Source organism: Natator depressus, chromosome 1 (genome assembly GCF_965152275.1).
Source record: "Natator depressus isolate rNatDep1 chromosome 1, rNatDep2.hap1, whole genome shotgun sequence".
Taxonomy (NCBI): Eukaryota; Metazoa; Chordata; order Testudines; family Cheloniidae; genus Natator; species Natator depressus.
In genome coordinates this window covers 107,166,175-107,178,509 of record NC_134234.1, presented here as the reverse complement: position 1 = coordinate 107,178,509, position 12,335 = coordinate 107,166,175, and the positions used below count along the sequence as shown (strand labels likewise).

The following is a 12,335-nucleotide window of genomic DNA, read 5'->3' as shown; positions in this document are numbered from 1 at the left end:
CAAATATTAGGTGGCTTTGTCTGTTGTGGAGATTGGCTCTTGTAGCTGAGTCACCAAAATGGACAGAGGTTGGATACTAGGCTCTGCCATGACTTCGGCAAGTTACTTAATCTGTGTCCTCGGCCCTTGCCTGTCAGATAGGGATAATGCTCTCTTACCTCACAGGGATGTTGAGGATATACCCACAATGAGTAAGTTTATCTAAAATAAGAAAATACATCATTGCAGAAAACACGCTAGCTGAGAATTCTTTAAATACACCTATATGTCTACTCTTTTCATCAAGGCGAGGCTCCTCTGCTCTGTAATTTTACAGACCATTATAGATTCTAGGGTTAATCTCCATCCCAGGATTCCACTGAGAGCTTGTCTAAATTGTGAAATGCTGCAATGGAAGAATTCTTCTATTGACCTAGAGCTGCCTACCCCAAGGGTTAGGTCACCTTAACTACCTTGTTCAGGGGTGTGGATTTTTCACATAGCTGGGGCGACCAATTTTTTAGTGTAGACCAGACCTCAGAGCTGCATTGCCTAAGATGATGATAGGCAACTGAGGAACTGGTTAAATTCTCTCTCCTTGTAACAATGGATGGAATAGCATCTTACTTAGCATCCTCTCTCTGAAACGGCTTGTGTGTCTCCAGCTGACAGACTGAGCAGACCCCTGCTTGGTTAAATAGTTTGAATTTAGATTGAGGAAGCTTATTTGGCCACCTTTTGATACTTCTGCTGACATCCAATTAACATTGTCTCTAATTTTTTTTTTTAAACAAGCCAAACAAATCCAAGCCCCCAAACTAACATCTATGAAAGTAATCTGCAAATGTAATAGGAGAGCCTGGCATATGTTTAGAGAATTGAAACAATCAACAAGTAGATGTGTAGAAAAAACAAACTTTATTTAAGATAATTACAGCAATGAGGGACCATAATTACAAAACCCAACAATCAGTGCAGCAGGGGAAAGGTGAACTGCATAAGGAGAAATTAAAACTGATGTGGAGGAGATAACTACCGATTATTTTAAAGCCAGCGCAGTAAGCGTACATAGTGCTTTTCACCCATGCTAGTAAATGTAGCTCCTCCCCTCCCCACAAAAAATCTTGCTGGAAACATTTAAGTGTCATGGTATTTATCATGCTTATTACCATGCTGCATAAGAGACTCACAAGAAAATAAGCAAGGGGTTTATCATCACGTGGTTCATTCTCTCCCAGGGTCATGCGGGACAGCTTACCCTTGGGCCTAATGTTTTCTTTCTACAGAAAAAGCACTTAATCTCTGTCGGTGACCATGTAGCAAACCCAGTAGATCTTTTGCAGGAGGCAGGGGCTAACCATCATAGACTCTGTGGATCCTCAGCAAATCTTGCACCCAATTTCCAGGGCCTTTGAAGATAAACTGTGCAAGAAACCCCCTCTGAGTGACTTCTAGCCCCTCGACATGCCCTTCCTAGCGGTACAGCTGACTAGTTATGCTACCATCATCCCTCTGCCCTCCAGTTGTGCACTTCTTCACAGATGAAGTAGATAGCTTGAAGGTTTTGGATCTGAAGATAAGGCTGTATTGAGTAATAATAACTTCAGCTGGGAAATCTGTGCACATAGCACGGGTTTTTCAGGGGTGTATGTTGTATAGTGGCTGCTCCACAACCATATAACCAAATTCATATGGAGCCCTAACCACACAATGTTATTAAGCACATGGCATGGTGGTTAAAGGAAGCATGATGCTCTCTCCCTCTTGTGGTCCAATGTGTCTAGTAGGCATTTGCTCCTTTCTGTTGTGTGGCACAGAATAAAGACCCACTGTAGTTTATCCTGTGATGTGGGGTATAGCTGGAAAAGTGTGATAGGTTTGTGAAGTAACATGCTGCCATTAGTAATGAACTGTTCTCATTGCAAGAAGAAGAGAGTAACACTAAATGTGGCTACCTGAGCTAATTCAGAATGTTTATAAACTCTGGTGGTGAAAGTGGTAGGACAAAAAGCACGGCAAAGGCATGGGGAGTTTAAAACAACCTATCTTTCCATTGTAAGTACCCAGGTATAAACTTTTATTACAGTAAAAGGTAAGTTCAAAGGCTGGGTGTGGGGCTCAGATCTAGGAGTACTTCCCAGAGGTTAGCCCACTGCTGTGCTAACACTTACATTTTACTGTTGTATGTTACCACTTAATTAATATGAACTACACCTGTTAACAATAAACTAAGATAAGACGTACATTTCATTGAATGTTTGCATCAAACATGTTAGAGAACAGATCTGCCCAAGAGAATTGTTAGATTAGTAACTGGATGGTTTTTTGTGGGTTTTTTTTTTGATGTTTCAAGGTTGAATATTTGACTCAATTAGCAAATAACATGGTGTTAGACTAGCAAAATATACTGTATGGTAGGAGAAGCAGTCAGCATTTGGTATAAGCCTTTGTGCTTTTACAGACACTTAACTTTTCATTCAGCTTTTGAGGTAATAAGTTAAATAAGCACCACTGTGATAGGTCTAGAACACTGTAGAAACATTTTCCTTTTACTACTAGGGATATATAATATATTTTACAAATTTTTCATGCACACTTGACATCTGCTGATATGAGTTCGGATGAGACCTGCCTTGAGCGTATCTGCTGAGGGCAAGCTCTGGAATTGCTGGTTAATAGTGGTAAGCCAGAAGCTATACTTGTTTGCATAGTAGTGGCAGGTTCCTCGGGCACCATTGCATTCAATGAAAGGAGTAGCTCTGAAGTCTTCCAGACAGCTCCCAGGAGAAACCAGTGACTGTCCTCCACCTTCATCACCAGCTCCAGTGTGCTATGAGACACAAAGAAGGCAGTGTTCAGATACAGGACAGGGCTACACAAATCACTGCCCTAGATCAATACTGTCAATAATCAACAGGTAGGGGAGGGAGGAGACCAAGGCTAAAATGACTTCTAAATCTGTTACCTGAAGAGTTCTCACTGTAGGACATTCCTACTGAGGCATACATAGGGCCAATCTTGCAAACCTCACCCCCATGTTTAAGACTTATGGGAGTACTATTGTTGATTACTCACAGTAAAGTTTGTAGGAGTAGATCCTTAAACTATCTGGTTTATCTACATTTTCCATTTTAACCCTATCTACCGCTTCTTTACTCCAGACATTTAAGATTTCATATTTTCATGGCAATAATGGTACATTAAGACATGTATAATTCACACTCTTTAAATGACATCTCTAAGCAAAACTGACACACAATCATTACTGTACCCCTTTAAGAACTAAATCCCTCCCTTTTAATGGTGTGCTGCTGAAACAAGCACGTAGCAGTGAATATCCCAACAGACTTCTCTCTACTTTTGCAAAAACATTTAACATTTATTCTCCTATCGCCTTTTTCTCCCATCCCTCAAAACCCTTCAATTTTTAATGTAAAAGGAGAAACCAAATCAACAGGTTTGTTTTTTAATTCATATGAAAACATAGTAAGAATAAACCCTCATTTCTTGCCTTTCACTGCACAGGCCAACTGTTGTTCAGCTTGCAAAGCTGTCCACAGATCAGTAACAAAAGTAGAAACTGAGCTTTTACCACAGTGCTAAATAGGTATGGTACGAATTTCTCTCCTTGCACCGTTCTCTCACTCAGATTGCCATACGGTACCTATGATTCTGGGTAACAGCACCAAAGCTTTAATCTCTGAGGTGTTAAACACTGTTCAGTTTCAGGTCTAGTGCAATACTTAAAATCAGTGTGGTGTCACCAGGGATGAACTTGGCCCTCTTCTCCTTTATATGGGCGGAAATGGGGTGGGCACCAAACCAAAATGTCTTAGTGTAACAACGCTCTTAGCTCCCAGACTTAACTCATTTGCCTCCAGACAAATGAAGGCCTCCCATTTACATTTTGTTAAGTAGCCTTCAAATCTTTTCACTCACAGATGAAGCTCATGACACTTCACGTATACTTTAAGTACCATTTGAACAGTGATTCCGGGTTATCCTGAACAGAATCACACAACAGAGTATTTTCAGCTATCTTAATGACCTACCAACTGCTAATGCGCTCAAAAGAAATCTACTTTCTACTCACCAGGGTCTGAGCCTGCAACAGGATCTGGCCAGGCATGCCCTGTTCTTCTGCATGAAGTCCCATTGACTTCAGCAGGATGCTGGGCGACCCATTCTGATCTCTTTGCAGGACTGGCCCCTAACGCTAACACCCAAGAAGAGGGATCTATCATTTTACTGAAACCAAGGAAGTTGTAGTGAAACACTATTGAACTGAATATGCTTTTCTTGAGATTATCAGGAACATCGTGTATAACAAATCTTATTCTTCAGTGTTCAAAATCCCACCCTGTATCCTAACCAGCCACTTCACTAGCCTCTGCTTAATTGCTAATGCTGTGGTGCACACACACATCAAAAAACTGAAGCTTTCCTCCTGTAAACACTTGTAGTTTTTGGCACTTTCCTTGGTAGCAAAGGACTTTGTACTGGGAAATCTATCTCTTGTTGCCAAGGCTGCAGCTCTCTCCTTACAAATGCTTAGTATTTAGACAAGGTATTTACAAACAAGCACTCCTACGAGGTATTCTGTTCTATATAGGTTTTAATACCAGGCTCGTCACCACAGTACCTGAGCATCTTCCAGTAAATGGATTCAGCCAGATGACTAACTCCTGTCACAGGTTGTTTGTTCACTCACCCTCTCCCCAGCTAGGTGTCTTGTTTTGGTAGCAACAGCCATCTTTATATATATAAAAAGATACTATGTGTGTGTTAGAGAAAGCAAGGTCAAAGAAATGTGCCTTGAACGTGGAGCAGAAAGTGGTGAGCTTTGTGATCGTTCTTAGTTACTGGGGAAGTTCCTTCCAGTCTGGCATCAGACCCTGGAGAAAGTTCTATCTGCCACCCAGATGAGCTTTACCCTTGGTGGGAGTTCCATCGGGTCAGAGGAGCAAAGTTGTACAGCAGGGTCTATTCGTCCTGAGCGCTACAGAGTCTTTTAGATATACTGGGCCCAGGCCATGGAGTGCTTTGAACATAAAGAGTGAGACCTTGAACCAGAGGTGACACATGGAGAGGACGTGGGGTCACGTCCCACCTCCCCCAGATTTGCTGCTTGGCTTGTACTGAGCATGTTCAGTAACACTGCTGAAGCTGGCAGCCCTCACTTTGTCCTCTTCCCCTCACTCCCAGCAGGCATGGGTCATCTTTGCCTTGAACTTGATTTGATATTCTATCTGAAGCCAGTGTACAGAGCAGAAGTCAGTTCTGACATGTTCCCGGTAGTGTGTGTGGCTGAGGAGATGCACTGCAGAGTTTCCTACATATTGACTGTTTCATGCCCAGGTATATTGCATTGCTGGAATCCAGCTAAGCGGTGACAGGCATGAATAACTGAGGCCAGGTTTTTGTTTGTCAGGCTGGGACACAGGTGGAGGTGGTAGAAAGTGTTACTCTCCGAGGCTGCTAGATGAGAGCTCTGTGTCAGTAAGAAATCCAAGAGTACTCCTAGACAACAGACTAAACTAATTTTGGTTGTGCTGCTTTAACCCCTGGAGACTGCATCACGGCTGCAAGCTCTTCAATATATTTTCCTCTGCCCCCTCCCAGCATCACCTCTGTCTTGCTCAGGTTCAGCTGCCACCCGCTATTCTTCGTCTAAGCACTGGGCCATCTTGGTGGTAGTGTCTTATGTGATGAAGGATAGATCTGCATATTGCTGGTACTTGAGTCTGTGTCATCTGTCACTTACTGGTTGACTGTAGATGTTGAAAAGGATCAGAGAGAGCATTGATCCTTGTGAACTCCACAAGTGAAGGGTCTAGTGGGGGAGGGGAGTTTCTTATCACTACTCATTGGGAGTGGTCTTCCAGGAAGGACTGGCTATTTTAATGCATTATCCCAGACTACTGCCACCTCTCTCAGGTGAGAGAGCAGAATCTCCTTATCAACAGTATTGAATGCAGAGAGGTTGAGCAGGATGAGAATGGGTTTCTGTCCTCTATCTGTTTACTGTAGGAAATCATTCATTAGTGCCACTAAAGCGGTTTCTTCAGTTTTTTAAATTTTAGGTTTGTAGTTTGAATTTTTTGTTTTGGTTGGTGATTGTTTAATAGTCAACATTTGCTGTGGAAAATGTCAATGAAAGTGAGAGTGTTTTTTGTTTTGGTGACGTTTCCTGTGGGAGGAAAATCCATTTTCTGACCAGATCTACTTAAATAACCTTCAGAAGGCCAGAAACAAAATCAGTACTAGGAGCTGAGATTAGAACCTAGGTGTTCCTGTCTACCCAGGTTCTCATACAGTACCAGTCACCATGCTTAGCCGAGTGCCTTTGTAGTTCCCTAAGCCTTGGTCAGACATACCTCTCTCTAACTTATCGTACACACCTAGTGGGACATTACTTATTCTAGAGAGAATTCTGCATTCTGTTGTTGTTACTTCTTGGTACTTCCTGCAATGCACATATATTCTCTGTAATTTTATTTTTTCAAAGGGCTGTTGTTTTAGTTTTTTCACTAGTTTTTGCATTTCATAATTTTATTTCTCTCTTATGCTTAAATTTAATTCTTTGAGTAGTGAGTTCTAAAATGCCTAACCTATCCTGCCTGTGTTAATTATCCCTATGGTAACTTTTAAAAAAAATAATTATATCTAGTTTTTTTGTTTCTACTGGTGGCGCATATCCGCACATTACCTCGATATTGATGCACATAACAAAATTCATTCTGCACATGGATGGAAAAAATTAGAGGGAACATGTGTCTTAAGGATGAATAATTTTCAGTTTGAAAGCTGGGACAAACCAAAAACATCATGAAATGTCAAGTTGCTTAAATACAGCTTTTGTTTGTTGAAAATAAAAGTAATCTTCACTCTACTACTTAGTATTTTTGACTGACAGTCTAATTCTCCCTTTTTGTGCAGGTCAGTGATTTTGTCAGATCAATTACTTACCATTGTTCCTGAAAGACCTATTACCTACTCCTCATCCTCTCTCTTGCTGACAATGGCTTAGTGGGCCGCCCTCCCCACCTCTGTGCATAAACTCTAGCTGACATTTTTATTCTTAGCTCAAACGTCTTTTTTGTTTGGCGGGTCCATTTTCTCTACAACATAAAGTGGATCATATCTTCTGCTGTCAGGTACAATTTGTCACTTGGAGCATAGTCACTCGAACCTTCACGTACTAATCTGGTTGGAAAGAAACTGTTGCCCCAGCCATTCATGTAACTTTAATTGGTCTCCATGATGAGGGAGAGAGCAGTTTTCCCCACACATTTCTCCTCCCTGCTTCTATGGGAAGGTTCAGTGCGTTTGCATTTTTAGCAAACCTGAACCTAAACCTGAACAACTTGGCCAATAGGTGGGAGCCCAGCTTAATGTAACTTTGTGCGATACTTTCAGCAAATGTTGAAAAGGACAAATACCATGAGGAAGGAATATCCAATCCATAAACTGCGCCACCCTTCAGGGCAGTGCGGAATAGAAACATCTTGACTATGGACAGCAATTGCAACAGCTGGGGCTTCACAGACGGAACAACGACTGATATATGGTCTAATTTCTTCTTCTGCCACGGGCATCATTGGAAGAGGTGCTGTGGTTGAGAGCCAGTAGGATTTATCATTTCTGTTTGCATAATAACAGACATCCCCAGGGTTACAGTAGAGGAAAGGCATGGTACTAAAACGAGCCAAACAGGATCCAGCCAGCCCTGTAAAAAATAAACCATCACAAATCTTTAGCATGTGCACATTCAAGTAAGGATTTATTTTTAGCTTATTGTGCATACCTGCATAATTCAGTAACATTTATATTTGTATTACAGTTCCACTCAAACTTCAGTAATGATCTGGAGAAACCACCTCCAGAGGGAGATGAAAGAAAGATATTTAGTTCCAATCTGCTGTCATTTCTAGGCATCCTAGCCTAATATGCACCGAAGCCCAAATGTTCAGAAATGGTCTATAATTTTGTGTGCCCCTAGTTTTGAGTGGCAAAATCAGATTGAAAATGTCAGATGTTGAGATGTTAAAGAGCCATGTACATACCAAGGTCCTGGTTATGTGCTTTTTCCTGTCCTTCAAAATACAGTAGACTGTAGCCACTCCAGAGTTTGTTCATACCAACTGGGCACATTGGCTCTTGTTCAGACTGGCTATGCTTCACCAGAAGGTACCCAATGTTAACACTGCGACCTGGCATACCTGGTAGCCCAGGGTTACCTGGACGGCCTGGTTCACCTTGGGGAAAAATGGAAAGAGACAATAAACAGTAACTGGGAAATAGCCATTTTAGACTTGATTCTGACCAACAGGGCGGAATTGGTAGTGAATCTGAAGATGGAAGGCAATTTGGGTGACAGTGATCATGAAATGCTAGGATTTCATGATTCTAAGGAAAGGAAGGAGTGAGGGCAGCAGAATAAGGACAGTGGACTTCAAAAAAGCAGCGCTGGTCGGTAAGGTCCTGTGGAAAGAAAAATCTAAGGAGGAATTCAGGAAAGCTGGCAGTTCCTCAAGGAGACAATATTAAAGGCGCAACTGCAAACTATTCCAATGCAGAAAAAAGATCGGAAGAATAGTAAGGGGCCAATATGGCTCCCTCAGGAGCTCTTTAATGACCTGAAAATCAAAAATGAATCATCCAAAACATGGTCAACTTGATAAGGAAGAGCACAAAAGAACAGCCCAAGTATGTAGGGACAAACTCAGACAGTCTAAGGCACAAAATGTGTAACATCTGGCAAGGTTTATAAAAGGGAATGAGAAAAGATTCCTTAAATACGTTAAGATCAAGAGAAAGACAAAGGGAAGTGTAGGTCCTCTACTTAGCAATGAAGGAGAGCTAATAACTGATGACACGAAGAAGGCTAAGGAGCCTCAATGCCTATTTTGATTAAAAATAAAAAGGTTAATGGTAACCTGAAGCAATCTCTGCACCCTTAGCTATTATCTTTGAGAACTCCAGGAGGATGGGAGAGGTCCCAGAAGATGGAGAAGGGCAAACACAGTACCTATATTTAAAAAGGGGAACAAGGAGGACCTGGGGAATTACAGATCAGTTGATCTAACTTCAGTATCCGGAAAGATACCAGAGCAAATTATTAAACAATCAGTTTGTACACACTGAGAGGATAATAAGGTTATAAAGAATAGTCAGCTAATCTACATACTGGGATGTGACCTATTCAACATTTAATTTTATTGCATGATATTTATCTTCTCTTTATGGAAAGCTAATGTAGTCATTCAGCTACACTTCTAGGACTGATCCAATTCTGCTGAAGTCCCTGAGTGTGTTGGATTGGGCTCTCTAGATTTTAAGTGGAGAATGTGATTCAATACTAGAGCTGAGAAAATAATTCACAAATAATTATCTGATGACTTTAGCCTCTTTCTGCTCATGCAATATGGGCAAGCAGTGATTTTCTTTTAAAATGTATTCTTCATCTAAACTTACCTGCCAGTTTTTTTGGGTGACTTTTTTAACCCTATAAAGTGATTGATTGTGAACAATTTTCTGCAAATATTCAATATTTGACATTCTTATTTGGGCTGGACTGATTTGTGGTGTTCAGCTAATTCATATGGTAAAGTTTCTGGTTCCTAACTGGATGCGCACCCAACCACTTGTACCACAACTGCTCATCTATTTACCTTACGTAGGAATTTGAAATTCTATTTTCATGAACATTCCTGTTTGTAAAACCTTATTGTTGGCGTGTTTACTGAAGGCCAGAACAGAAAGGGCACAAGCATTAAAACAAATTTAATTTAAAAATCTGAGTGAATGTTCATGAAAAACATGTGCACTGAGATCTAGTTACAACACTTAATTTTAAAGACTGTTTAAAGCTATTTCCATGAAAACTATTAATCAGCAAAACCTAGTAAGAGCATTGGTATTTGATGTAAGTGGAAGTCAGGAGAGTTGCTTCAGAAGGGTTGACAACTGTACAATGATAAAGTGTTAATAACAGAAGATTAATAGAATGAAGTGGGGAAAAGAAAAAACAATAATAATGCAACATCACTTACCCTCAAAGCCTGCTAGACCCGGGAAACCTGATGGTCCTTGATCTCCTCTAAAACCTGGAAGAGCTGACATGCCACCTCTTCCTTGGAACCCTGGTTTACCTGGTGGGCCTCTAAAACCTTAAAACCATCAAGTTCAACATGATCAGACAGATTTTATTTTATTTTTTTAAGTACAGAAAATAAGATACTCAGAGTGAAGTTCTGTTCTGAAAAGTTACCATATAAACCTAGCATCTACATACTCAACAGATCTGGTTATTATAAACATGTGTGTTCAGTCAGACCTGCAAAGTTTGTCACCTAAACTAAAAGCAAGATCCTATGATGCTTGCCCAGACGAAGTTCCTCACTGACTTTTTAATGAGGAATTTTGCCCGAGAAAGAACTGCAAGACTGGGCCCCATAATTCTATTATTTTTCATGCCTGTTACCACTGCAGATCCCATATAAACTATAGGAGAAGAATGGAATTTAGCTCAATGTATCTCACCAACAGAACTGTTGTTTGAAGTTTGAGGTCAGATTTTGCCCTCAATGACATTTGTATACCTCAGCTCATGGAGTCAGTTTGGATTGATCTAAGATGACAATCGGGACCAGTGTGTGGTTCACGGTTGTCACAGAGACTTGCAGTTGGTTAAGATCTGCATGCTGCACAGCTTCATTTTGATTGCTCAGGATTCATTTTTGCAGGGGTGGCAGTGAGAAAATTTCCCTTGTGACTTCAATTACATTTAGAATTAGTGAGAAATAATAGGTAGGAAACCCCCCAGCACTATTTTTACAGAAGCCCTATTCTGAACAGCACTGCACTTCAAGTGTGAATGCACAATTCCTACCTGGATCACCTGGTGGACCGTGGGGCCCCATCTCACCAGATATTCCCTGGGGACCTATATTTCCACGTGGGCCTGCTGTACCCTGGTGAGTGACCAGCTTAGGGGGAACTGCAGGCAGTCCAGGAGAACCTGGAGGTCCTTGAAAACCTGCATTATAAAAAGAAAAAGTGAACTCGTTTTCAGACAAAACAACTCCCTTCCCTTGGTGTGCTCTGTCTGTCACTCAACGAGGTACTAAGGTTGGACATTTTAGCTGACTATTAATATTAGAGATGTACCCTGAGCCATAAAGTTCAGCTGCAGATCTGGGTTTGCAATTTCCAAGGGTTTGGGGAGTAGGAGGTCACTTGGCATCCTGGAAGGTGGGGAAATCATTCCAGGCCTCAGGGGTTGTGTTAAAACAGACAAAAACACATGAGTGGAAGGAGACAAAGGGAGCAAGAAAGCAGAAGAGTGGGTAGAGTGTAGCTTGTGATATCCAAAGTTGTGCAGTGCCCTAAAAAACTAGAACGAGATATAGCACTGTCTATTTTTGTAGGCTTTTAAGGAAGAGGGAGGGTTGGTATTAGTGAGGCGTAGGGTTTTTTACATTTCCAAATATCTTTTCTGTTGGTCTACTCTGGTGGGCTGAGTAAGGGTTAGTGCTGGAGTTGTTATAGTTTGTATGTGGTTGGCATTTTAAAGGTTTTTGAAGAGCACCTAAAGTTTGGAGGTGGCCCTTTTCATTTATATACACATTAAAATCAATTTTAGATGGGAGCCAAACTTCACAACTGGCCCAAAGTTCATTCAGGAATGCAGCCATGGGGTCAGTTTGAAGGCAGGTGTGGTGGCTGCTGAGCAGGTAAGTTTTATTTGTTTAATGATGGAAAATATAGCACCTGAAGGCTCTTACTCACCAGTAGGTCCTCTGTCCCCCTTGGGTCCAGTGGGCCCTGTGTCACCAAAAGCTCCCACTAAGCCAAGAGTACCCATGAGACCTTGTGCACCTTTATGCCCTTTAATGCAAAATGACACATTTGAATTATTGTATCTATGCACAGATAATATAAATGGTCACTTCTAACATCTACTGTAGCAACAAATAACCATTTCTTTTAAAAAAGGGTTCATTTTTTGCCAGCTGTACCTTTTGGTCCAGGGTACCCTGAAATTCCAGTTCTCCCTGGTGGTCCAGGGTCACCTCTAGTTCCTTTTTGACCATCTTCTCCAAGCGCACCTATTTGACCATCTTCTCCTTTGCTTCCTGTTGGAGCTAAAATTCCAGGTCTGCCTCGTGGTCCTGGATAGCCTGTGAGAGCACATATTAAATTGGAATCTGTGTTGAAGGGCAGGACCGACAGCATGGACATGGGGGGGAAATTAACAGTGTCACCTCATGGTGGAGCATGGGTCCCTTGCCAGGTTTCAATCACTAAGCCTGGGGTGGGGAGAGGGGTAATGCCCATGGGACCCAAGAGAC

The 12,335-nt window shown here is 41.5% G+C and overlaps 1 protein-coding gene across 3 annotated transcripts in view; it reads right to left on the bottom strand.

Annotated features, from left to right (window-relative positions):
• Nucleotides 1-912: 912 nt before the first annotated feature.
• Nucleotides 913-12,335, bottom strand: part of COL4A2 (collagen type IV alpha 2 chain) — a 244,435-nt gene continuing 233,012 nt past the window's right edge. For all 3 annotated transcript variants that reach the window (XM_074963584.1, XM_074963593.1, XM_074963603.1), the window contains exons 42-48: nucleotides 12,003-12,164; nucleotides 11,773-11,871; nucleotides 10,874-11,020; nucleotides 10,035-10,151; nucleotides 8,046-8,237; nucleotides 7,422-7,708; nucleotides 913-2,809 (exon numbers count right to left, since the gene is read on the bottom strand). In XM_074963584.1, the coding sequence (XP_074819685.1) occupies nucleotides 2,555-2,809; nucleotides 7,422-7,708; nucleotides 8,046-8,237; nucleotides 10,035-10,151; nucleotides 10,874-11,020; nucleotides 11,773-11,871; nucleotides 12,003-12,164 (1,259 nt within the window). In that variant the 3' untranslated portion in view covers nucleotides 913-2,554. The remainder of the gene's footprint in view (nucleotides 2,810-7,421; nucleotides 7,709-8,045; nucleotides 8,238-10,034; nucleotides 10,152-10,873; nucleotides 11,021-11,772; nucleotides 11,872-12,002; nucleotides 12,165-12,335) is intronic.